We start from the raw sequence: 26301 nt of genomic DNA on the forward strand, positions 1-26301 counted from the left end.
ATTTGTTTAATGTAAATTTAAGAACCATTTATGAACCATATTCTGTTTTTTTTTATAAGATATAAATTATAATAGGAATAAGAATACCATGCCATCTAATTTTTCGAAAAAACATATTATAGCTTATATCGCTGGAAAGCTTAAGAAAATTGCACCTTTTATGAAGTGATGACCAACTATGGTTTCCATTTTTAAAAAAAAAAATGGAATGTTTATGTCATATGTCAAAAATGACATAAGAGCAATTTATAAAGTCCTTGTGGAAAGAAGTATCTTTCCAAACATGTGCTTCCCAACCAAATACATTTTTTTAGAATATCATACCACTATTCAGATTTGGCCGCGAGTGACTTCTTATTATTTCCAAATTCAAATAAATGACTATCGGACATATATTTATACATATTTTTAGGAACTTCCGAAATACTACTTTCCTAAGGCTTTAAAAAATAGTAGTATCAAACTAGAAGAAGATTATATTATTATACTTATTAAACAGAATTCAATTTCCTATTTTCAAATTAACCTTTTAATGGTTATCGTTGCAAGAAAATAGTAAATTTTCATTGGAGTTTGTTTAATTAACAGAAAACTTCCAGGTAGTATTAAGCACGTATCGGAAGAGCTATAAAACTAATAGCGTTCGCTCTAACTAGTAACTTTTTTATCGCTTTTAGTGTCTCCCGTCAAAATTTTACGACCTGTGGAGCGATTACACCTGGAGACGAACATTTTACGATGACATATACATGCTCTACAGGCTCGCGAATAATTTAGCGTGAATTGGTGTAGAAAAAAAAGTCCCTCCGTGTATATACATTTTAACAAGTTCATTTATATCGCTTTGAGTGAGATGTATGACTCGATGCAGACAGAAAGAGCAATGTAATTTCAAAATCGATGTTGTCTTTTTTAAAAGCATTTATAAAACTGCCAGTGGATGACATACCAGGAATGTACAACTTTGAGTACACTTTACACCTCACTGTAGAATTGAGCAATAAAAAGTATTGGAAGAGAGAAACGTTTGCTCAGCAGGTAAAAGACCATATTATAATGTGGTATAGTGATGCTTCTACAACCAAAGCAGGGACAGGGATAGGAGTATTTGGGCCAAAAACTAAATACTCCGAACCAATGGGAACCTACCCCAGCATCCTTCGAACAGAAATCTACGCTATCGAAAAATACGGATAATTTATCTTAGATAGGAACTATCAGAAACAGGAAATATCCATATTATCCGATAGTCAAGCAGCACTAAAGGCGATCAACTCAGTAACCATCATTTCGAAATTGGTAAAAAAAATGCCTAGAGAAGCTTAACAAATTAGGCAAAAGAAAATAAAGTCCTCCTACTCTGGGTGCAAATTCGCCAAGGGATAGAAGACAATGAAAAAGCAAACGATCGAGCTAGAAAAAAAGCGAACGCTCCATTAACTGGACCAGGACCGTTCTACATCCTAAGTGGAAACCAACTTAAAACGGAAATAAAGAACCTGGAAGATTCCATACGTAACTTGGCAGCGGAATCCTCCAACGGTGTAAGAGATACTCCAAGAAATTTCTTAGAACGTACGACCGACAAAAATCAAAGATTTTCTTTGATTTCAGTTAGAACAATCTTCGCATTGTCACAGAGTTGTTTGATAATGTCTTCTCAACGAACACCTCAGTAGATTGAACCTAAGAAACAACGGCAAATGCAGATTTTGTGGGGAAAATGGGGAAACACCAAAACACATCATCACTGAGTTCGCCGAGATGACAACCATTCGTGCCCTAAACTTTGGTATGACTGATATTGGAGATGGAGAACTACCCTCTCTGAAGACGTCTTAGATACTGGCTTTTGTCAATGCCCTGAGACAGTAGGATGAGTTTCCAAAGGTTTTCTTCTATTCCAGAGATTTTCGTCTATTCCTCTTGTTCTAATGTCTCCGTCTATTCCTTCTCTCCATCTCCGTCTAGGTTTCCCTCTCTTTCTTTTACTTTGTAGTGTCCAAATGAGTACTTTCTTTAGGATTCTGCTCACCTCTATTCTTTGTACGTGCCCGTACCACCTGAGCTGGTTAATTTTGATGTCTTGTTATTCTGTGTTTAACGCCCATGATGTTCTGAATTCTCTCCATTTCTTACTCTATCCAGTTTCGATTTGCCGACCGCGCGCCGCCAAACGATCATTTCTGTAGCTTCAAGTGACTTAAGATTTTTTTTTAATTTAAGGTGCCCGGTGGCGTAGAGGTGCAGGCTCTCGTCTACCAATCTCAAGGTGTGGGTTCGATTCCCACACCCGGCATTTAATCAGCCGACTATTTTTATTAAAATAAAAATAGTTTGGGTACCTACGTCGACTCAGCCTTAAATGAGTACTTGGGATTCACAATCCTGAGGTAATAATAGGCGGTTGAAGCGTAGTGCTAGCCACATTACCTTCCTTGTATACCGAACGGCTCTAGTATAGCAAGCTGTACCTTGCTACTCCCAAGGCGTTAAACGTTATATACGGGAACTATTATTATAAGATTTTTTTTCTTTCAAAGGCAATACTTCACTACCATAACTAATGATGATTTTAACTATGCTATTATAAATTTTGCGTTTGTTTTGTTTTGATACTGCCTTATCGCATAGAATACTGTTGAGTTGTCTAATTGCTTGTCTTCCCTGGTTGTTTCTGTACTTAATTTCTTCATCAAGGCTACCATCGTTAGTAATGTACATGCCAAGATATTTACATTTTTAGCAGTGTTTAATCTCTTGCTGTTGGTGTTCTAGGATTAAGTTCTGTTGTTCGCCGCGGATACACTTATATTCCGTCTTCTTAAGGTTTACCTCCTAAATGAGCCTAAACCTGTCTTCAATTTCGCAATTGATCAGTGTTCTTTACCCCATTTAATTTGCATTGAGGCATCACATGAAAACAGGTTTTTTTAGTCAAAAACGTTTTTGACTCAAACTGTTTTGCTTTTTCTGTGTGCGTCCAACCTAATAGCGAAACAAAAATATCAGTGCTTCTACAGGAATTGTAAATGTATTTCAACATTTCAACTTACTGGGGTGTTTATTAAAGAGAAAGTGTCCTGTTAAAACCCCGTGACAATCCTAATTGTTCTTACTTAAAACAAGGAAAATCCACAAAAGTTAAACATACTTGGTATTTCGAGTCAAATTCCCTAGATTGAAATATGAAATGCAATTTTTTTAATTGAAAATGTCAAAAGTTTACATATGATATGTTATTCTATTCAGAATGTAATTTTCTATCAAATAAAGTAAAAAAATACCGAGGGTATAGTTTATCTGAAGTCAGTTGGAATAGATTTGGACTCTTAATTTCGGCACTATCTTTGTCGGCATCGTCGGTACAAAGGAATTAAGAGTCTCACTACCTTCAATTGACTTCCGCAATACACTACCATACTATTATATCAATCAAAAGTTGTGATAATTTCCAGTGAAACAGGAGGTGAACGAAACTAATTGAATACGTCAATCAATCCTTATTTATGTCATATACTAACATACTAAATATCTTTCTTTTATCTGAAAAAAAAAGTTAGTGCACCACTTTTGAAAAACACCCGGTAAAATGTTTTAGTTAAATTTTTCCAGGGCTGTAACTTCTCCGGAAAGCATTTTACCGCATATATTCATAAGAACATTCTTTTTTATTTTTATCTGTCACCCACCAAAGTTAGGCACACTATTTTCTGCCACCCTGTACAACAATCTTTTGTTTCTTCCTACTATATTTGAATCTACTACACATTTAGTTTAATCAAATAGGGTACAGAACTACCTCTTCCATACTTTTCATCCCCTTGTCCCAAACTCATAAAACACCTTCGACGCTTAGGTGCGAAATTTTATTATAATTTTGACGATCGTGTCAGTCCTAAATTCACGGTTTTACAACCCGGTATGCTAAAATCTTGCAATTAAACAGGTTTACGATTCGAACCAGAACGTTCTTAGACAGTATCTTTATGTTACAACGCGAAATGAAAGGCGATAGGATTGAAAGTAGGATTTTAAAAGACATTTCAACAACTTACGGAGAAAGATACGAGTTATGTTTTGATAACAAGTTATTTAGTGTTTAAGAGTTAGCTACAGTTGGGAGTTGGAACCTTGGTATTATAACAGCAAAATAAAAACACTAATTTACCACAATATACCAAAATACTTTAACTTTGCACTGGACGCGCGTTTCTCTAACTATTTTATAACTTAGTGCTGGGTCCAGACGGTCCAGACCAAGCAGACAAAACAGCGACAAAACAGCGACAAAACAGCGACAAAACAGCGACAAAACAGAAACGTTCATGTTTTACGACAAAATTGCGACAAATCCAATACATTTCTGCGACATTTTTGTCTCATTTTTGTTTTGTTTCAAAATTCGGAGTCGTTTCAATATCCCGTCTCGAGTCGGTAAAGATCAAAGTATCTATGTTTTGTTCGTATATTTTACGGCAGTATGGATGGCGTGTGCTGCCAATAGTAGGAAACCAGTGAAATCTCACATGGTTGTAACAAAACTCATTCGCAACAACTAAACTTTTGACTTTGTTGTACTCCTTGCGGTGTGGACAATTTGTCTCAAGTTTGTCTTGTCAGAATTCCCCGTTTTTTGTCGCAAGTTTATCTTGTTTTTGTCTCAAAATCGTATTTACTTTTTATCGCCTTGGTCTGGACCCGGCATAAGAAGTTTAAATAATCTGCTGACGATGCTCACATGGTTATCTACTATATAGAGTGAGTTTTAATTGGAAATATTTTTAGAGCTGCTGGTAGATCTCGCTGAAAGAAATATAAGAGCGTCCATAAACGGGTCGTCTGGCTTTCGAAGCGGAAGTGTCTTGAACGCGAATTCCGCTCTACCTTTGGCTTCGTAGGTAAATAATAGCGTTGATTGAAGAAATAAGAAGATGCGCAACCTTATGTGTGATTTCGTAACACAAAACATGTTCGAGATGTAGCTGGCGTTACCGTCAGCCTGTCCGAGATTTAGTTTAGCTCTGCGCCGCTGAGCGCTGATCGACGATGAGTCGTTTACAGCGCAACTGATAGAGTTCTGCTTTCAGTCGACAGAGTGGTTACCGGAGACAGTGTTGCCAGAGTTACGGATTAATCCGTAAATTTACGGATTTTGGATACAGTACGTTAATAATACGGATTTTCTATCATTAAACAAGTTAATATAATATTATATGATTAAACAAAGAACGGCGTCAGACTTGGTTTGGAAATGAAGATAGCTTTTCGATAATCGTCATTTCCAAGCCAACTAAACGTCTTTTTACGATCATACGACATATTCAGTACCTATAAAAGATTTTTCAAATTTGTTGCGTGCGGCTTAAAACGAGCAACTCCTGTACTATACCATATTATTCATTTAATATATTTGTGTCTTTTATTTCACGTTATACCATTTTTCTTTATCAACTATTATTTCTACTTTTAGCATTCATTAAACTAATTAGCCAGTATTATTACTCATACCTAGGTACTATCTTTTCAAAAACTACATGCTGTTTAATTAAACATTTCAATGAGTCCTAACAGAAACAATAATTCTTACTAGTTAAACTATTGTTCCAATATTAGCTAAAATTTTGACATGAAAATTTTATTATTAATAATTTTATTTTCATCTGGTGTATACTGTTTATCAATTGCGAATATTTATATAAAATATTTCAAAAATAAAGCCCATGAAATTGTTGATAAGTCAATACCAAAAGGATCATGTTCGAGGCATTTAAAATACCTTATCACGGATGCATTAAATATAAAGAATATATGGGCATTAAAAAGTGAGTATCCACAATTTTTTAAGACTAAATATTTAAATTTATACCGGGTCTTTCTTAAAAGTGGCTCACTCCTATATTTTTTTTAATAAATTATCGAGATTTAGTACGTTAGTATATTATGACATAAATCAGAACTGATTGACGTATTCAATTTTTTTCGGTCTTCTTCTTTGTTTCACCAGAAATGACTACTTTTGATTTTCAAATTGCACCCTCGGTATTTTTTTACTTTAATTCATAGAAAATGGCACTCTGAATAGAATGATATATCATAATAATAATAAAATAAAAAAGTTATAGGGATGAGCTATTTTTGAGACGCACCCACTATACAAGGTGTGTCCCCCGATTGTTGTTACAAGAGGAAAAACTTTTTTATTATTGAAATTTTGAGAAAAATGCATTCTTCATAAAAATTTTTCCTTTTTCTAAAATGATTAATGCCGTTTATACTTTTCCAAATTTCCATACCGCTTTAGAGAAAATTAAGGAAAACATGAAAATATGGTTGAATTGACTATTCACTATATTGACTATGGTTATATAACTTCGTTTTCATTCTTTGATAAATTGTTATTTATAGAATTTTAATTAACATAATATTTTTTGATGTTTTTAAATGCTAAAGAAACACAAAATTTATTTAGTTCAATGCTGCGGCAAGAGTGATGATAGTTATCGGAAAATGTGATACTTTAATAACAGCAACAGCAAAGAATATGACGTTAACCAAAATTAATAATAACCATCTATCAAAGAATGAAATAAAAAATATATTATCATAGAAACGCGTATTAATTTTTAGAACTTTAGAAAAAATTCAGCCATATTTTCATGTTTTTCTTAATTTTCTCTAAAACGGTATGGAAATTTGAAAAAGTATAAACTGTCTTTAACAAAAACATTTTTATGAAGAATGTATTTTTCTCAAAATTTTAATATTAAAAATGTTTTTCCTCTTGTAAAGGCAATCTGGAGACATACTGTATATTAATTTAGTAAATATTTAGGAAAAGGGAAAAAATTACTAAAGTTTTAAAAATTCCGGCAACAGCTGTCCCAAGTTATGATAATTTTATTCCTCCTTCAAGCACGTTTTAATTTTATTCTTTAGCATTAAAATGAAAATGAAAATATTTCTACAGGTTTTCGCAATTTAATTAATTGTTTTCCTGAATAAATTTTACCAAAAAAAATTAAAAATAGGTATAATTATAAATTTAAATATTTCTTCCGTTTATTCTTATAATTGCCATTTAGTTTGATAAAAATATATAAGCAATTTATTTTTACTTGTTACGTTTTTCTTTATTTTTACGCGTAAATCCATTAAAAAAAAGGCCTAATGACATATTTTCATTATTGTTGCAAATCCCGTATTTTTTCATATAGGCTTTTTACACAAGTATAATATTACTACTGTTGTCTTATCCATTTCAAATCCTTATCCAATTTTAATAAAATAGCATACCTAATAAATCCAATTTAGGATGCAAATATCTTGATGTGGCAAAACCCGCAATTACTGCAACAAAACCCACTTTATCCGAATTATTTTTGTGTTTTTTCTCTTTAAAAATTAAATATTAATATTTGTTTGTAGATAAACGAGATACAAAATAATGATTTTCAAAATAATGTCTTTTAGAAAATAGCGCTTCACACATTTGCTAAAACAGTTTTTGGGTGTTATCACGAAACAACGTTTTTAGGATAAGACGGATTTTGCAATCTGCAAGAATTTATCATATAACACTAACAATCTGATACACCCTGTATATTTTTATAGTTCTTATATCGATTGTATAAAAATATCCATATTTTTAGATACCATATAACTCTTTATATCTTCCTTTCCTTAATAACTTATACACATATTACTTTAACTAATAAGAAAAAAAACTCAATAAAAGTTTGTTTCGAGTATTTTCTCTTGGGAATCCCTTTAATAAATCAAATTTCTCTTGAGAACGTGCCACAAAAATATAGGGAGGATATTTTTCAGTGCTGGATGCCTCGGCAAAATTACAACCAGGAATTTTATATGGTGGAACTCACAATTTGGGTAATTTTGATCAATGCATTCAAATAAAGAAACAGAAAAATGATGACGAAGTTATCGAAGGACAGTACTGTACAGTACTTTTGTCGCCAGTTAAGATTTATACCACAGATTCAAACTCGGCTGTAGATATATTTCAAGTACCAATATTAAAATTATATAAATACAGGATGGCCCATTATACAGAGTTCCTCAAAAGCTTAATGTATTTTTTAATTTGATATTTTTACTTCTCTCATAAAACCGAGAAATCTGATATAACGGGTGGTCCGAACTGTATTCCGGAAACTTCGGAAGCATATTCTGCAGATAAAAATAGATAAAATAATTCGTATAAATTTATGTCTTGAAATGCTTAGTTTCGGAGATACAGGGTGTAAAAGTTTCATTTTTATTTCGATTTTTTCTAAATAATTTCTGAAATAACGTCAATATTTGAATGAAAATTGGTGTCTGGGAGTTTTGCACATGAGAAATTTGATTTTGAAATTAATATGACTCCTATTTGTAGGGGGCGCCACCTACATGCGTTTTAACTGTTTTGAAGATTAGTACTGAAAAAATATACATTTCTGTGATTTTTTACGTAAAAAATGTCTCTCGATAAACATCGCTACGAGCAACCATTCTCAAGATATTTAGAATGGAAATAGTCAATATATGTCATTATTGACAAAAAATAAACATGTCGTGTAGATGGTAATTTGACTGAAATGATAAATTTGGAAACTTTTTATTTTTTTACATTAATCATAAATTTTTCTTAAAAAAATGATGATAAAACAGTTTCTGTTGAACTTTTGGCACTAAAACATTTGAAATTTATGATTCCAGTCTAATAACTATTTAGTCAACGCATGTTTAATTTATGTCAATGAGTCAATGACAACAGGTATTGATAATTTCGATTCCAAATATCTCGAGAACCATTATTCGTATCGAATTTTACCAAGAGACCTTTTTTGCGTACAAAACGTCGTAAATGTATATTCTTTTACTCGGTAGTTTTATACTGGTACGGACGAAAAGTTATTACTCTTAAACCAGTTAAAAAATATGTAGGTGGCGCCCGCTACAAGTGCGAGTCATATTGACATCAAAATCAAATTTCTCATGTCAAAAAACTCCCAGACACCAATTTTCATCCAAATATTGAAGTTACTTCAGAAATTATTATTTGCAAATCACGGCAACCAACAAAAAGCAGGAATGGATGACACAGGAAATATGAGACCTCATGGATGACAGACGGAAGCAGAAGGCAAACCCGATAGAATACAAACGTTTAAATGGGATCATTAGGCAAAAGTGCCGGGAAGAGAAAGAGATCTGGATGTCAACAAAATGTCAAGAAATAGAGCAACTACAAGCAAAGTATGACACCTTCAATGTTCATAAAAAAGTGAAAGAATTTACAAACAGACACAGAAAACACCAAAAAACAATCCTAAGAAACGATAACAACGGGATAATTCTAGGAGTAAAGGCTAAGCTTGTGAGATGGAAAGAATATATCGAAACACTTTTTAATGATGACGGACCCTGTTCCCCACCAGTAGTTTGGTAACAGCATTATTTAACAAATTATATAGCTCAAGCAAAATACGGTCAGATTGGCTTAAATCAACATTCGTAACCCTGCCAAAGAAACCCAACGCCTCACAATGTGATGACTATCGGATGATAAGTCTTATGTCCCATGTCCTCAAAACCTTTCTTAGAATCATCCACACTCGAATCTACAAGAAGTGCGAAAATCAGATGGACAACACCCAGTTTGGCTTCAGAAACGGACTCGGAACGCGTGAAGCACTCTTCTCCTAAAATGTAATGACACAGAGGTGTAGAGACATGAATGTGAATGTATTTGCATGCTTCATAGACTATCGTACGGCGTTCGACTGTGTTAATCATCAGAAGATGATCAAAATTCTAAGAACAACCGGAGTTGACGAACAAGACCTACGTTTCATATCAGAACTTTATTGGCATCAAACGGCGGTAGTTGAGATGAAGCAGTCAACATCGGAAGATATACAAATCAGACGGGTTGTTCGGCAGGGTTGCGTCTTGTGTCCGCTCCTGTTTAACCTGTACTCGGAGACTATATTTAGAGAAGCACTGGATCGAATTCAGGGCGGAATCAAGTTCAATGGAATCTCAAGAAACAATATCAGATATGCCGATGATACGGTTATAATAGCCAACGATATACAAGAACTGCAAAGCATTATAGATTCCGTAGTCCACTATAGTGAGATGTTTGGACTGCATCTCAATGTCTTCAAGACCAAACTATTGGTCTTTTCTAAGACTCCAATAAATGCACACCTGCGTGTCAAGGGACAAACAATCGAACAAGTGACCTCAATAAAGTATTTAGGAGCTAACATCAATAGTCAGTGCGACCCGAAAAGAGAAATATTTTCAAGAATTGAGCAAGCGAGAAAAATCTTCGTGAGAATGAAATCATTTTTTACAAGAAGAGACCTCAGTGTGGATCTCAGAACTTGAATGGCCAGATGATACGTCTTTTCTGTGTTCCTCTATGGATGTGAGAGCTGGACACTGGATTCACAGACCGAGAAGAGAATAGAAGCCTTCGAAATGTATATATACAGATGGATGCTGCGAATCTCATGGGTACAAAGGATCGCCAACAATGAAGTACTCCAGCGCATGCAGAAACAAAAAGAGATACTGAACACCATCAAGGAAAGAAAAATGCAATACCTGGGTCATGTGATAAGAGGTGGTAGATACGAAATACTGCGCCTCATAATAGAGGGCAAAGTGCAAGGGAAAAGATCAGTAGGAAGACGCCAGAACTCATGGCTAAAAGATTTGAGGAGGTGGTTTGAACGCTCGTCTGCGGAAATCTTCCGGGCTGCAGTTTCCAGAGCCACAATTGCCATTTGGATCGCCAACCCTCGGCAGGAGAGGGCGTGATAAGAAGAATACATCAGAATAATATATAGGCTATAATTTATAAAGATATTTTATATAAATAAAAAGATAAATACCAGGATAACAATAATCTATTCATATAGACTATCAATTACAACTAGACTGTAAGTACCAAGCAAGTTAAACTATTTCAATACAATTACACCATAAAGAGACACTATCATTAAATACAAGAGTGCTTCTATAACCCGCACTTTTTGTAAATAAGATTGTAGTAAAAATATCAGCGAAAAATCTCGATATAGAACTTGAAATACTGGGCCATCCTCTATTCAGAATTTAAGTTTTTATACTATATACTCTTAGGTTCTACCCAGACATTTAGAATTAGAAGAAAACGTAGATTTTGAACGAATGTTGAATTTTATAAAAGTTATTTTCGGAGTCTGCTTGCCCAAGTCTTGCAGTACAGCCAATTTACAAAAATTATGGAATTATATAGAACATACTTTTCATATTCCTGTTCACGTGACAGTCGATGACCATCTTTGTTCTTATAAAGGAAAAGTACCTTTTGTCTATGATTTCGATTCATATGTTTTGTAGGTAGAATATAAAGATTTTTATAATTTTATTATTACTTTTTCTTTTTTAGTTTAATGTTTGGTTTGTATGGTATTTTTGTCATGCTTTCGACAGCTTATGACATGTTATACTATTCATATCTTGAAGGTAACTATATAAGTTTATTCTTTAGATTTTTTTCGCATTGTGAATGATGTTGGGAGTGAGATTTGTTGTATGTTATTCACGCTCACAGATAAATTGTATCAAATTTTTGGATATCATCAATTTTGATGTATATGAAAAAAATTGTGTGTGCACTATGTGCGCATATTTGAAGAAAAACTTTTGTTTGAAAAAGTGTAGTTTGAAATGTTTAAAAAGTAATAAATTAAAAATTAATAAATAATTTGATTCACTTTCCCAAAATCTGTATTAAAATGACCGTCTGTCCGTCTGAGGACTCCATTCGAGTACCTCTATCCACGTTGCGTCCATTTTGAGGCATTGCTTCGAAACGTCGAGGGCGTCATCCCCTAATGAGGGCCCGTCCCTAATTATGGCGAATTCAACCCACATTTTTCTTTAATATCAAATCCTTAGTCCCACTCTGATGAAGATGTAAACGGAACGTCGCGTCGTATCCAACGTCGCTCACATAGCCTACCCACCAAATTTGGTCGCGATCGGATGACATCAATTTTTGACGTTAATTACGTCAAAACTAACTATCACAATGACACGGGTCGTACACGGTCAAGTTGGCCTTGGTCCAATCTCTTGACATACCAAATTTCATTTAAATCGGACGATTTTTTCTAAGCCGTAGGTAGTGTCATTATAATTTTTCCTGTCGCGTGTGGTGTCGCGTGTCGTGTCACGGCATTGAATTTTTACTCCCAAGTTTTACTTCAATAATAGCGTGAGGTTATTCATCACATTCTGTTTTCACAAAAGTACTGATATAATAATAATTTTGAATGAAATACCTACTATATTCGAACGATAACTACCCTTGAATTTTATTACATAAAAACATCCAAATAAATATATTTCTTTCAGTCCCACGTAGAGTATTCTTAGAGGAATGTTTCGTTGCCTTCTCCTTGCACAAAAACTTCAAAAAAGTCTTTGAAACACCTCAGACCAAAGAAGGCGACCTTTTCGGCTGTTTGAGTGGGATGAAAACCCTAAGTATGCTATGGGTTATTTATGGCCACAGATTTGCTTTTAACTACATGAGCGGAAGCATCAACACAGTGGAAATCTTCCAGGTAAAGGGCTACAGATTATTCTTTATATTATTTATTGTGTAATTATGTGTATTAGTAGTTTACGCTTACGTGAACCTCCGAGAATGTGTAAAATTTACGTTGTATACAGATTATTCGAATTATTAATTTATTAATAACACCTATACGGAAGCTCCAGTTCTCTGTAATAGGAATTTAATTGTTGATAGAAAAACTTACGTCTGTGTTTAGGGTTTGGTTTGGTTTAAGTCCGGAGAAAGTCCGGACTTTTCTGTTTTGTGTTTAAATTTCTCAATAAAAATTGCAAGTAAACTAGTCAAAACGAATTATGATAACCTTCCAGGTCTTATAATGCCCAAAATGTTTTCACACTCCACATTCACGAGAAGATAATCCCAAACGCCACACACGTAAAATACCTCATATTAGGGAAGTATCAGGCACCAAAAACATTTACAAATATCCAAAGAAAAGAAAATCCTGCAAGGTTCTTCAAACAATGTATTTTGGTTAAATACACTAAGAAAATAACCAACCTAATTGTTAACTATACATAAAATTCCAGGTTATACGTTTAAAAATGCCAATATATTTATTAAATATAAAAAAAAAAAAAAACAGCATGAAAACAATTCCTGAAAAATCAAATGTTCCACCTACCCACCAAATTTGGTCGCGATCGGATGACATCAATTTTTGACGTTAATTACGTCAAAACTAACTGTCACAATGACACGGGTCGTACACGGTCAAGTTGGCCTTGGTCCAATCTCTTGACATACCAAATTTCATTTAAATCGGACGATTTTTTCTAAGCCGTAGGTAGTGTCATTATAATTTTTCCTGTCGCGTGTGGTGTCGCGTGTCGTGTCACGGCATTGAATTTTTACTCCCAAGTACTTCAATAATAGCGTGAGGTCATTTATCACATTCTGTTTTCAGAAAAGTACTGATATAATAATAATTTTGAATGAAATACCTACTATATTTGAATGATAACTAGCCTTGAATTTTATTACATAAAAACATCCACATAAATATATTTCTTTCAGTCCCACGTAGAGTATTCTTAGAGGAATGTTTCGTTGCCTTCTCCTTGCACAAAAACTTCAAAAAAGTCTTTCAAACACCTCAGATCAAAGAAGGCGACCTTTTCGGCTGTTTGAGTGGGATGAAAACCCTAAGTATGCTATGGGTTATTTATGGCCACAGATTTGCTTTTAACTACATGAGCGGAAGCATTAACACAGTGGAAATCTTCCAGGTAAAGGGCTACAGATTATTCTTTATATTATTTATTGTGTAATTATGTGTATTAGTGGTTTACGCTTACGTGAACCTCCGAGAATGTGTAAAATTTACGTAGTATACAGATTATTCGAATTATTAATTTATTAATAACACATATACGGAAGCTCCAGTTCTCTGTAATAGGAATTTAATTGTTGATAGAAAAACTTACGTCTGTGTTTAGGGTTTGGTTTGGTTTGGTTTAAGTCCGGAAAAAGTCCGGACTTTTCTGTTTTGTGTTTAAATTTCTCAATAAAAATTGCAAGTAAACTAGTCAAAACGAATTAAGGATCACTTTGATAAATTCCGTTTAAACAAAGAAAATGTATTTATTTGAACATATAAACGTAGCAATATGTTCCTTAAGAATTAAATTTGAATTTAGTGTATGGTACTTTTTTGTTCATGACGAAAAAAAGTGTCAATCGGCTGAAAATTGTATTTTTATTACGTTATGAATGACTACAATATGTATCGAAAACAATGCTAAACAATTTTTATCGTAATTGTCAACAGATTCTTTTGCCTAATAATGTGTGTCTCCTAGACCTCTAGATTTGCCATAGACTGAATGAGGTTCCAAATAATCTCTTGAGGAAAGGCGTTCCACTCCTCTCAAAAATATTCTCCCAAGGCTTGAAGATCTGGTGCTTGTGGACGACTTTTTAGTCTTCTCTTTAGTAGGTTCCAAAGGTGCTGAATAGGATTCAGATCAGTGCTATTGGCAGGCCAATCCATAATTGTGATGTTGGACCTTTCAAGGTACCGAGTCACTACTCTTGCAATATGAGGCCTGGCCTTATCCTGTTGTAAGATGAATTCTGGCCCATGCTGAGCATCAAATGGAATAACATGTGGTAATAATTATGCCGTCTAGAAAGACATGCAAGTCCGTACGCCCATTTAAAGTTATACTTCCCTGTACCATAACGGAACCTCACAAATCCCTTCCAAAATGCATCGCTTCTCTGACTGCTGTGTTCAGATACCGTTCATTCCTCTTCTGTATACTCTCTGTAAGTCTTGTACGTTTCTGGTGGTAAGTGTTCTTTCACGAAGAGCGGCTTAAACAAGATACCGATCTTCCCGCCTCGTCCGCCTTAAGCTTGATTTTCATGCATCCGTTGTCCGACGACACGTTGATACGATATTAATTTTATTGGTTTAATTTAAAGACTTTTATTGGTTAGAAACGGTTAACCAGTCAATGTCCTTAAATTCAACCAATAAAATTATTATCGTATCATCGTATCGTCGGACAACGGATGCATGAAAATCAAGCTTTATTCAATGAGGATATGGTCTTCGGATAAAAAAAACATATTTTCTGTGTAGATTCTATAGTCTGGAAATGACCCATTGTGTAACATGAAAAAGTTGCCACACGTATCATTGCGACCGACCCTCCTACAATAAAGTCATGGCTCTGATGACTTCTTCAGTATTTACGCCTTCTGGCACCGTTTAGTCTTCCCAAAACATCAAAATTGACGTATTTAACACCAATTTTGACGATCAAAAGAGCAAAATCACACTAAATAAGAAATTGAGTTTATGGAATTTATGCGTCTTCGAGTGCATCTTTACAATTATTTTTTATGACTGGAAAGAATTCCATTTTTTCATCAATTTAGGCATTAAAAAACATTTTTTTTTCATGGTCGGTCTATAAACATAGTAAATACAGATACACATATAGGTGATTCCTAATTCGTTTTGATTAGTTTAGTTGCATTAAATTTATGAAAAATATTTTTATGTAAAACTTTTAAAAGCAAAATTGATGTAGGATTATTTGTAGTGGCGCAAAAGTTATGCCGCTTTGCCATTGGTGATGGCGCCGTTCTCGGTGGACACATTCCTCGTCATTAGCGGCCTGCTTTTGGCATACAAATTTATGCAAATCAGGGACATTCTGCCTGAAAGCCAGCCCATGCCCTGGTACGTGCTATATTTGGCGAGAATTGCCAGGTGAGAATCTCTATGTCGATGTTTTAATCGTGAATTAGCATATTATTAATTCTTGTTTAATTTTAAACACTACACTGAAAAAATTAATCTCTGAATTTAATGACAATATTGATGGTAATTAACAGATTACTGTAGTAAATTTACCATCCTTTCTTTACTTTTACAATTCGTTTGTAACATCGCTGTATGGTTAATTTGCGGCATGTAAGTAAATATGTTAAAATATCTTTATATTCACCAATATTCTTTGTGAATTTATTTAAAAAATGTGTGTCTCATAGTAAATTTACTTATTTATTGTAAATATCTTTTAAAATCGCCAACTTCTTGTACTATTACTCAGGGGTGGATGGGGAAGTGGAAACCGGCCCGGGAAAAACAGGCAACCAGCCCAAATCACCAAAACTAAATGACCATAACGAAGAAACATATTTTATTTATCAATATATAAGTAAGGGTGTTTTTCGCTCGTGCGAAAAAGCTCTTTTGCCTCCGGTTTTTTTTTAAATAAATTGTCTTTTTTGAAATGTTTTTTCAACGTGTTTTTAACTGAATGAACCGCGATCTCCATTAAAACTGCAGCATTTTTAGGTTATTATATAGTTCTTATCACGAAACTTTTCCTCTATACTTTTCTACATTTGGCATCTTGTATGATAATGCCATGAGTCAAACGTTACAGTCCATAAAAAATGTTACAGTCCATAATAAGAATATTTGGATTATCGAGACATATTAATATTTTATTATCTAATATAGTTTAAACCTTATTTAATTCTTCTCTGCTGTCTCAGTAATTTTTAGCAAATTCATTTTAGCAACATTTTAAACAACAATTTAGACTTGGCTTTTAGTTCTCAGACTTGGCTTTTAGTCCGTTCCTAATTCAAACCAAGCATAGATATGTTTTCTCCGTCAACCGCAGAGTTCGCGTCAAATTCGTGCTCGGAACATATTGCACTAAGGCCCCCAGTTGTCAATCTACGCTATCGTATTCTTAGTATACATTTAGATCGAGACTATTTAAATTTACCTAATGCTATTCATTCTTTTTTCTGATGCCAGTCAGTCATATTTATTAGTTATTAATAAAAGAATAGTGGGTAAAACTATACAGGGTGAGTCTTAAATAAGTGCAAATATTTTCAGGGGTGGTATATTTCGACCCCAGGAACACGTCTATGAGTTTTTTTTTGCAAAAAAAAGATGTTATAAATCGAGCATTTTCTTTTAAATTTTCCTGTATATTTTAGAAAACTTTTTACAAGACTTTTTAGAGCTTCTTGTTCGCCGCAAATTTTCCCACGGTATAGTTTCTTAATCTCTGATATTACGGCACTAAAAGAAAAAATATAAATCTATTGTTTTTTTAAATTTCCAAACTTTAATAACTCGGTTGGACTTATTTGAAACTCGATAAAGAGAATATATTATGTTTATTTTATTGAGATCTACCAGCCCTGAAAATATTTGCACTTATAGACTCACCTTGTATAATAAAAATTTTCAAACCGAACAAACAACAGATGATTATTAAAATTATAAGTGTCCCACAGAGACATTTTACAATAGTTATCTTCATGCAAATTGATTAGTTAGTCATGGAGTCACTAAGGATCTTACGTAACTTTAGTTAGACGCTTAACCATTTAATTTTTGCTAATCCAATCTTTTTTTGAGCCCTGATCGAGACCGGCCCACCGGCATTTCCCGTTTTCCCATATGGCCCATCCACCCCTGCTATTACTATAGACTAACAACAAATTTAAACATTTTATTATAGTGAATTTACAATTACTTTTGTAAATTCACAAAGCGTTTTAAATACATTTGATATAGAGAGATCATGGAACAATTATGTTTACATAAAGAATCGCTAAAATTAAAATACAAATAATTATAATAAATGAAGATTGTGTTTTCTAAGAGGGCTGGCTTTATATTTACAGAAACTTCATATAAACATAATTAATATAAATTAATATAATATACTTACCCTTAAATTATAAAAACCCTAATCGCCCACGCTCTGAGACTTTCTCCTGAACTGTTCTTCGCTTTTCCTTCTCACTACCTTTTCAATCGAATACTTAATGCCGCAGCAGCTTTACAAGATATCACGTGACGTGGCATCATTTTTTACTAAATATATTATGGTAAATTTATACAAGTTTTGTGTATATGTCTAGACACACGCAGATTTACTACAAGATTGTATTTCTGATTTAAATTTAATTTTTAAACTCAAAAAACTCATTGTAAAAATAATATCGTTTAGTTATAATAATTTAATATTAATAAACTGTTTTGCGAAATTACATTTTTTTTTGTGAAACTATGCAAAAATATCTTATTTTTACAAGTTTTTTTTAATTAAAAATACTATATCAATATTTTTTTTTGTAAAATTACTTATATTTTTTCAGTGTACTTTTTAAATACTTTTTGTTGGAATTTTCTTCAGTTATTTCAATCTAAATTAGAGTTTAGTGTGGTTTAGATAAATACTAAAAACTACAACGCTCGAGTCCTGACACCATTCCTGGTAATTCTTCTATAAAATGACTTCTGTCACTCACCATTTTAGGAACAGCGCTCAGTACCATAGTTTAAGGAAAACCAGTACTATTTATTGAACTAATTTTGTACTATTTATTTGTAGATTATCGCCTGGCCTTTTAGCAACAATTTTATTTTACACCAGCATCATCAAATATTTTGGAGATGGACCACTTTGGCCATTAATAATGTACCAAGCGGCCCACTATTGCAATAAAATGGGAATATCATCTGCATTATTTATAAACAACTTGTTTCCTAAATACCAGGCTAGTTCCTTGTTTCATTCTATATTTTTTTTATTAATAAATCAATTAAATAATTCTATTTTTAGTGTCTTGAAAAAATCCCGGATATTTCGCGGATGAAACAGAGTTTTTTTTTAGTAAAAAATATATAGTTTTATATTTTTTTAATTTATAACAGTGGGGAAATATCCAGGCTTTTATCAAGAAATAAAGATGCCACAAACATATAGATATTAGTTGCTAAGTTGTTTAACTCTTCATTATTTAAAACTAAATCGTTTATTTAAATAATATTTTCAGTGTATTCCGCAAACTTGGTATTTATCAGTGGACACTCAGCTGTATATGATAGCACCAGTGATTTTACATTTTCTTATAAGATATCCGAAGAAGTCAGCAATGTGCTTAACTCTTTTATCAGGAATATCTATGATTTACACCTATTACATTACAGTAACGTATAAATTAAAATGGTTCTTTCTTGAGTAAGTTAATTATATTTGTAGATAAATGTTGTGTCATTAAGTGTGCTAATTAGATATGTTTGTACAGGGTGGGTCAAATTCGACGCCTTTAAATGGAAACACCCTTTTCTATAGGAGATAGACGAAAACTAATATCGGTGTCTGGAGCTCAATTTTCATCAAAAACATGATGGTGAAATCCGCACATCAATATCTGTTACCGTTTCGGAGTTACGGGGTGTTTTTCAAAAATGTGCATTTTTAACAAATTGCTGTAATTTTTTTGCTATGGAAAATTTTGTATTTCTATGAAGACATTTCCAAAGCACCTTTTTACGTAGAATTTAATGGTTTAAGTATAATTTTTTTAAAATTAATAATTTAAGAGTTATCAACAGAAAAATTGATTTTTTATTTGGGACACCCTATATATTTTTAATTAACTGAAGAGAATTTAAAATTACCTTTTCAAAAATATAGCACACTTGATATTTTGTTATAATCCCCTTCGAAATACAAAATTTTTAAAAGCTCGCCACTTTTAACTAGTAGGCTTTGGACCCCTTATTGATGATATGCCTTTAATGGAACTCGAAAACATATTTTTCCAACAAGACGACGCATCGCCTCTGAACGCTGAAGTTATCAGCAAATTTTTGCAGCCAATTTCAAGAATAATTGGATTGCTAACCAAGATCTCAGCCGTTGGCCGTCGAGGCCGCCTGACTTTGTACCCATGGATCTAATCCTATGGATATATTTGCGGAAGAATAAAGGTTCCTTATTCTTCCGTATAATCTAGACAAGAATTAAAAATACTTAGGAGCTTTGAGAGGGTATCTTTCACCCCCACTGAGTTAATGAATACCGCGAGAAATGTTCAAAATCTGCCCCGTCTGCCCATAACAGAAGACGGTCGATATGTCGAACACCTGTAGCACAATCTCATATCTTGGTTTGCTACTTATTTTTATTGTTATTAGATATAGTTTAAATGTATTGATGTTGGTTAAATATATTTTAAATTGTTATAAAATTCTGCATCTCTCATAGCAAATATTATTTTCGTTTTAATTGATGCTCACAGCTAGAATTTTTTTGCATTACAGCGGGTGCCGTTCAAAGCCTACTTATTTAAAGCGGGCGAATTTTTATATTCTCTATATCTCGAAGAGGAATCGAGCAAAATATCAAGTGTGTTATATTTTCGGAAAGGTAATTTTAAATTCTTTTCAAAAAAGTAAAAATATACAGGGTGTCCCATATAAAAAATCAAATTTTCTGTTGATAATTCTTAAATTATTAATTTTAAAAAAATTATACTTAAACCATTAAATCCTACGTAAAAAGATGCTTTGTAAATGTTTTCATACAAATACAAAATTTTCCATAGCAAAAAAGTTATAGCGATTTGTTAAAAATGCATATTTTTGAAAAACACCCCGTAACTCCGAAACGGTAACAGATAGCGATATGCGGTTTTCATCATCTTGTTTTTGACAAAAATTAAGCTCCAGACACCGATATTAGTTTTTGTCTATCTCCTACAGAAAAGGGTGTTTTCATTTAAAAGCGTCGAATTTGACCCACCCTGTACATAAATGATTGAAGGCATATATTATTATACCGGATGCGTCTCAAAAGTGTCTCACCCCTATAACTTTTTTATTTTTTCAGATAAATAAACAAGATTTGGTATGTTAGTGTATAACATAAATTAGTATTGATTAGCGCATTCGATTGGTTTTGGTCACTTCCTGGTTCACCGGAGGAAATGACTACAACTTTTGATTTTTAAATGGCACCCTCAGTATATTTCTACTTTATTCGATAGAAAATGACACTTTGAATAGAATGACATATTATATGACAATTTGACTCAAAATACCAAGTATATGGTACCAAATAATTTGAAAAAAATGCTTTTTTCAAATATGCGAATGAGCCAGCCTTGTTGCATTTGAAAAAAATGAGATATGATATGATTAAAAATGCGATTTGGGAATCTTTTAATCGGCCAGAACAAGACACGAAAACATTAGATGATCAAAACCATTTTTTCAAGGCTGCTTGATTAAAAATTAGCGTTTTTAACACAGTCATGTCACTCTAGATTGAAATTTAAAATATTTCTTAAAAATAATTTCTTTTAAGCGATTTTCATCATTACCTTTAATAACAGGTATATAATATATTATGCCTTCAATTAGTATTCCTAAATAGGATATATGAAATCTTTTTGTCTTTTTAGCGATGGTTTAAAGTTTGTATCTTTGATTTATGAATCATCCTTTGTCAGATTGCCGGTTTGGATGTTTGGAATGCTTACAGGAGCTTTACTATATAATTGCGAGCACATAAATATTTCTAAGGTAAAAGAAGGAGGAGGGGGGGTTATCGCGGTTAATCACCGTGACCTTTCAGATCTACACACACCGGAAAAATCTAGGGATATAATTTTATTAAAGTTAAAAATAAATGTTTTGAATAAACAACCACATATTTGTAGGCCAATTCTTTCTACTTCGATTGAAACGAAGTAGTCACACTAGATATTTCTAAATTTGGGATATTTTCAGAAGTGTTTGTGCATTTTTTGTCAAATGTGTAAAAAGCACCCAGCATCAATTGTTCGAATTTAACCTGTATTGGCTATGTTTTTATGATAACTGGCCAGAATTCATTCAAATAACTCTGTTTAGTATTAAACGACATTATGGAGCGTAGACATCTTAACAGAGACGAAATGCTAAGGGCCATAGGTATGCTCGAAGCTGGAATGCGCCAAATCGACGTAGCTAGAGCATTAAATACAACGCAAAGTGTATTATCGCGATTAAGTGCATGCTACCGTGAAAGTGGTGATGTTGCTGAAAGGCACACAGGGCGACATCGCATCTGTCAGATCATTTTTTACAATTAAATGCTCGACGCCGACCGACTCTTACACCACCAGAGCTTAGTTTAATTCTCCAGGAAACACATAATGTAACCGTTAGTCTTGACACTATTCGCAATAGATTAAGAGAGGTCAACTTAAGAAGCAGACGCCCCTGGAAAGCTCAAACGAGAGGAAATCGAGAGGTACGCTATTTATGGGCTCAAGATCATGTTCAGTGGTCGAATGAACAATGGGCCAATGTTCTCTTCACGGATGACTCACGCTTTGGAATTCATCCAGATTCGAGAAGGCTTATGGTATGGAGAAAACCGGGAAATATTATTCGGTTGGATCATATTCAGGAAGTGCACTCTTATCAAGGTGGAACAGTTATGGTCTGGGGAGGAGTCCAGTTAGGCCGAAAAACAGATCTCGTTTTTCTTGAAAGGTTTCTAACAGGAATCACATATCGTGATTTAATTCTTGAGCCTGTCGTGTTACCATATGCCAATGATTTTGGGAGAAACTTCATTCACATGCATGACAATGCAAGGCCTCATACAGCCAGAGTGGTAAGTGAGTTTATCAATGCTCATCAATTAAACATCTTACCCTGGCCGGCACAATCTCCTGACCTCAACCCCATCGAGCACGTATGGGACGCGGTCCAAAGAAGAATTTTGAGAATGGGTATGCCTCGTGAAACTCGTAGGGATCTGGTTCGGGCCGTGAATGCAGCGTGACAGGCTGTACCTCAAGAAGAAATCGACAACCTGATCAGGAGCATGGAAAGACGATGTAGGGCTGTAATGAACAGTAGAGGAGGCCATTCCCTTTATTAAGTAAAAATGGTTGTATCTTTTTTTTTAATTCACAGTTTAGAATATAAAAAAAAATGTGTGTATTTTTTTGAGTTCAATAAAAATCAAGGTAAATTTGAAAAATTCGGTAAATTTCGCATTTTTATTTCCAATACGTCTTGTAAACTATTTGTTTATTTTAATTTTATTATATCAGAAATGCAAATAATAAAATTACTGACGATGGCTGGATAAAATTGTAATATCCCTAGACTTTTCCGGTGTGTGTATTTTGTCTACCCTTCCTGAGTTATAACTCATCATACAGTCTCAGGGCTTTGACATAAGCCAGTATCTATGACGGTTTTATAGAGGTGAGTTCTCCATCTCTGATATCAGTTGTACCAAGGTTTATGGTACCAATGATTGTCGTCTCGGTGCACTCAGTGATGTAGGGATCACAGGATCTGCATTCGCCGTTGTTTTTTGTTTCAATCTGTTAAGGTGTACGTTGAGGAGGCAGATAAATTAACTCTGACACTTCGAAAAATGTTCTTACCTAAATCAAGAAAAATCACTGAATTTTCTCGGTCGTAAGTTCTGAGAAATTTCTTCGAGTGTCTCAGACCGTTGTTGGATGATTCTCATTCTAAGTTATACTACTACAGTATAGAGTCCTACAAGTTCTTGAGTTCCGCTTTATGTTGGTTTACCTATAGTTCATATCTAAGTTGTACTCATTTTTCGATAGCGTATATTTCTGCTTGAAGGATGCTGGGGTAAGTGCCTTTTAGTTAGGAGTATCTAGTTTTTGGCCTTAATATTCCTATCCCTGTTCCTGCTTTGACGGTTTTATAGAGGTGAGTTCTCTCTTTGAGTTCTGAAAATCTGGAAGCATCAGTGTCGTAACGTTATGGTATTTTTTTTAAGTTACTAATAGGTCACAATAATTGTATACAAACTTTATTATTCATTTTTGTCTGCAGAATATGCTGCTAAAGTTTTCCGAATACAATTTAGACCACCTTGTATATTATTTTTTAGGATTTCATACATTAGATTTGTCACATATGTCACTCATAATTTCAGATTCCAATTTACAATAACCATTATTTAACAATTTCAGCCGTTAGTCGCAGTTCTGTGGTCATGTTCAGTCGCTCTGCCGTTCGGCATTGCTTGGATCAGCATTCTCATGACGCGACAGCCTTATAATGAACATGCTTCAGCATTGTACAATTCGCTGACTGGTCCTGCTTGGGCACTGTCCGTTTGTATTATTGTATTTTTCTGTTGTACACAACGGGGAGGTTAGTTCTAGTATTATTATTAGTATTCTGAGAATAATCGTCAACACCCCCTGTATATTATTGCATATATCAATTCTTCTTTCAGTTTTAAGCAATAATCGTAGTACATAAATTGAAGAATTGAAATGTTAAACGAAGATTTTGTAATTTCCAGATTTGATATAATCTCATTTTATACATCTATAAATGCTAATGGCAGTGTTAAATGAAACTGAACATATCGAAATTGACTAAATCAAATTGTTTAAGTGATATTTTCAATTCAAGTCAATAACTGGGAAACGGTTGGTTTCAGAAATATTGTTTGTATTTCGATTTTTGCTTAGAATTGAAGGAAGAATTGAAATATGCAATAATATACAGGGGGTTCTATTGAAAAAAATGAAACTTTTATGTGTCACGACTTTATGACCGATCCTGTATACTTAAATTTATTACTCGCTAATAGATATTTAAAAATCCTATAACTTTTGTATTTAACTTTTTGTGGTACCTCCTATATTTTACCTAATAATCGACTGTTTCCATACATAACAGCGACCCTGTATAAACTCGGCCATAGTTACCTTAAAAAATGTTTTTTTTTTAAATCTATTAAAAAATACTTCTTTTTTTCTGAATAGATTTAGTTTAGACTCTATCTGCTTTCCTTCTGTCATCGTCTGTCGAAATCAAAACTTATTTTTTACTTCTATTTTAAATAACTTTTAATTTACATAGATCCTTTAATTCTTTGTAGGTATTCTTAACAATTTTCTATCGTTGAGCTTATTCAAAATATTGACTCGAATATCCTACAGCATCTTTCTAATTCATTTGTCTGTCATTTCTATGATAGATGGTAATAAGAGGTCTGTTACATCAAATAACAACTTCAAATCAGTAAGTTCGTTATAAATATCGATTTATAGACAGTTTTAATTGTTTTATTCTTTGTAGTTCCATGCCTTTTTAGGTGACTTACCTTTTATTTTCGCAGTGGGATTGTTATGGTGCCTGTTTTTTGAGTCACCCTATATAAACCTAGCGAAAATCTGTTTTAAGTACACTTTTGGTGACGGTAAGATTAAAAAATATCATAAAATGCTTTATATATTTTATTACTATTCATTGAATAATTGTAAATTATAATTATTAGATAATACCATACGATCGAAAAAAAACGGCGTCGAAGACGGCTGGGAAAGTCAATCGATGATAAATTTGGGGAGGTCAAGCCCTAGACGTCATTACTTCGCCCGCACTCTAAGCTTACTGTCAGTTAGCCTCAAAAATGTTGTAATTTATTTTTATATTGAGTAAAAAATGATTTTTAAGTGGTGTAATTTGTAATTCCAGAATTTTTTTTTTTAAATAGATTTATGTATCTGGAAACGTTGTATCCTTTTATAATCTTTCTATAATTAGTGTAAATTTTTGACAAATTTAATGATAATTTTTAGTGAATGGCGTCTAGAGATTGACATCGCTAAAATTATCATTAATTGTCATTCCCCAGCCGTCTATGACACCGATTTTTTTCGATCATATATAAAAAATATTAAAAACAATTATTTTTTCAGATATTCTTGCTGCTGTTTCATTTCATGGAAAATCTAGAGCTGTAGTCGTTTACAAACCCAAGAAAATGAAATGTCAATGATATTCTGAGAAATAAAAATCTTAAGATCGTATTTTACCTTTATACAAAAGAATATTTCCGAGTTTTTTAAAACAATTATTTAGAGTGTTGTACAGGGTGTCCCATTTTGTTTGAAATCTCGTTTGTATATCCGTCATTATAGAATGATTAAAGGTCTTGACAGAGAGACAGACGGAAAGACTGAGCGACAACAAAGTGATTATATAAAGGTTTCGTTTTTTCTTTTAGAAGTACGGAACCCTAAGATAAGAATAATATATTCAGAGAAACAAAATGAGACACCTTATACAGATAGTTTTAAAAAGAAGTGCCAGTGTTTAAGATATTTATGTTTCAGCTTTATTACAGTTTTTGCATATTAAAATTGTTTAGTAAATATACAACAAAAAGAAATAAGCTAAAACAAATAATAAAATAATATGTTTAAAAACGACAAAAATTTTGATTAAAAATGGTCTATTTTAATCTTTTTTTATTAGTAATAAAAAAACATTATTATAAAACTTTTTCCCACGATATATCAGG

The 26301-nt window shown here is 33.1% G+C and overlaps 1 protein-coding gene across 1 annotated transcript; it reads left to right on the plus strand.

The window, feature by feature from the left end:
* The first annotated feature begins 5543 nt into the window (after nt 1–5543).
* LOC115886049 (nose resistant to fluoxetine protein 6-like) lies at nt 5544–26188 on the plus strand. Its single transcript, XM_030905076.1, has 13 exons — nt 5544–5825; nt 7831–8027; nt 11161–11396; nt 11450–11526; nt 12421–12632; nt 15703–15872; nt 18535–18700; nt 18980–19164; nt 21395–21515; nt 23951–24134; nt 24874–25016; nt 25074–25194; nt 25697–26188. The coding sequence occupies exons 1-13, from the start codon at nt 5630–5632 to the stop codon at nt 25774–25776; spliced, it is 2088 nt and encodes a 695-aa protein (XP_030760936.1). The 5' UTR covers nt 5544–5629; the 3' UTR covers nt 25777–26188.
* Nucleotides 26189–26301: the final 113 nt, after the last annotated feature.

Source organism: Sitophilus oryzae, unplaced genomic scaffold (assembly GCF_002938485.1).
Source record: "Sitophilus oryzae breed Bouriz unplaced genomic scaffold, Soryzae_2.0 scaffold_466_pilon_pilon, whole genome shotgun sequence".
Classification (NCBI taxonomy): Eukaryota; Metazoa; Arthropoda; class Insecta; order Coleoptera; family Curculionidae; genus Sitophilus; species Sitophilus oryzae.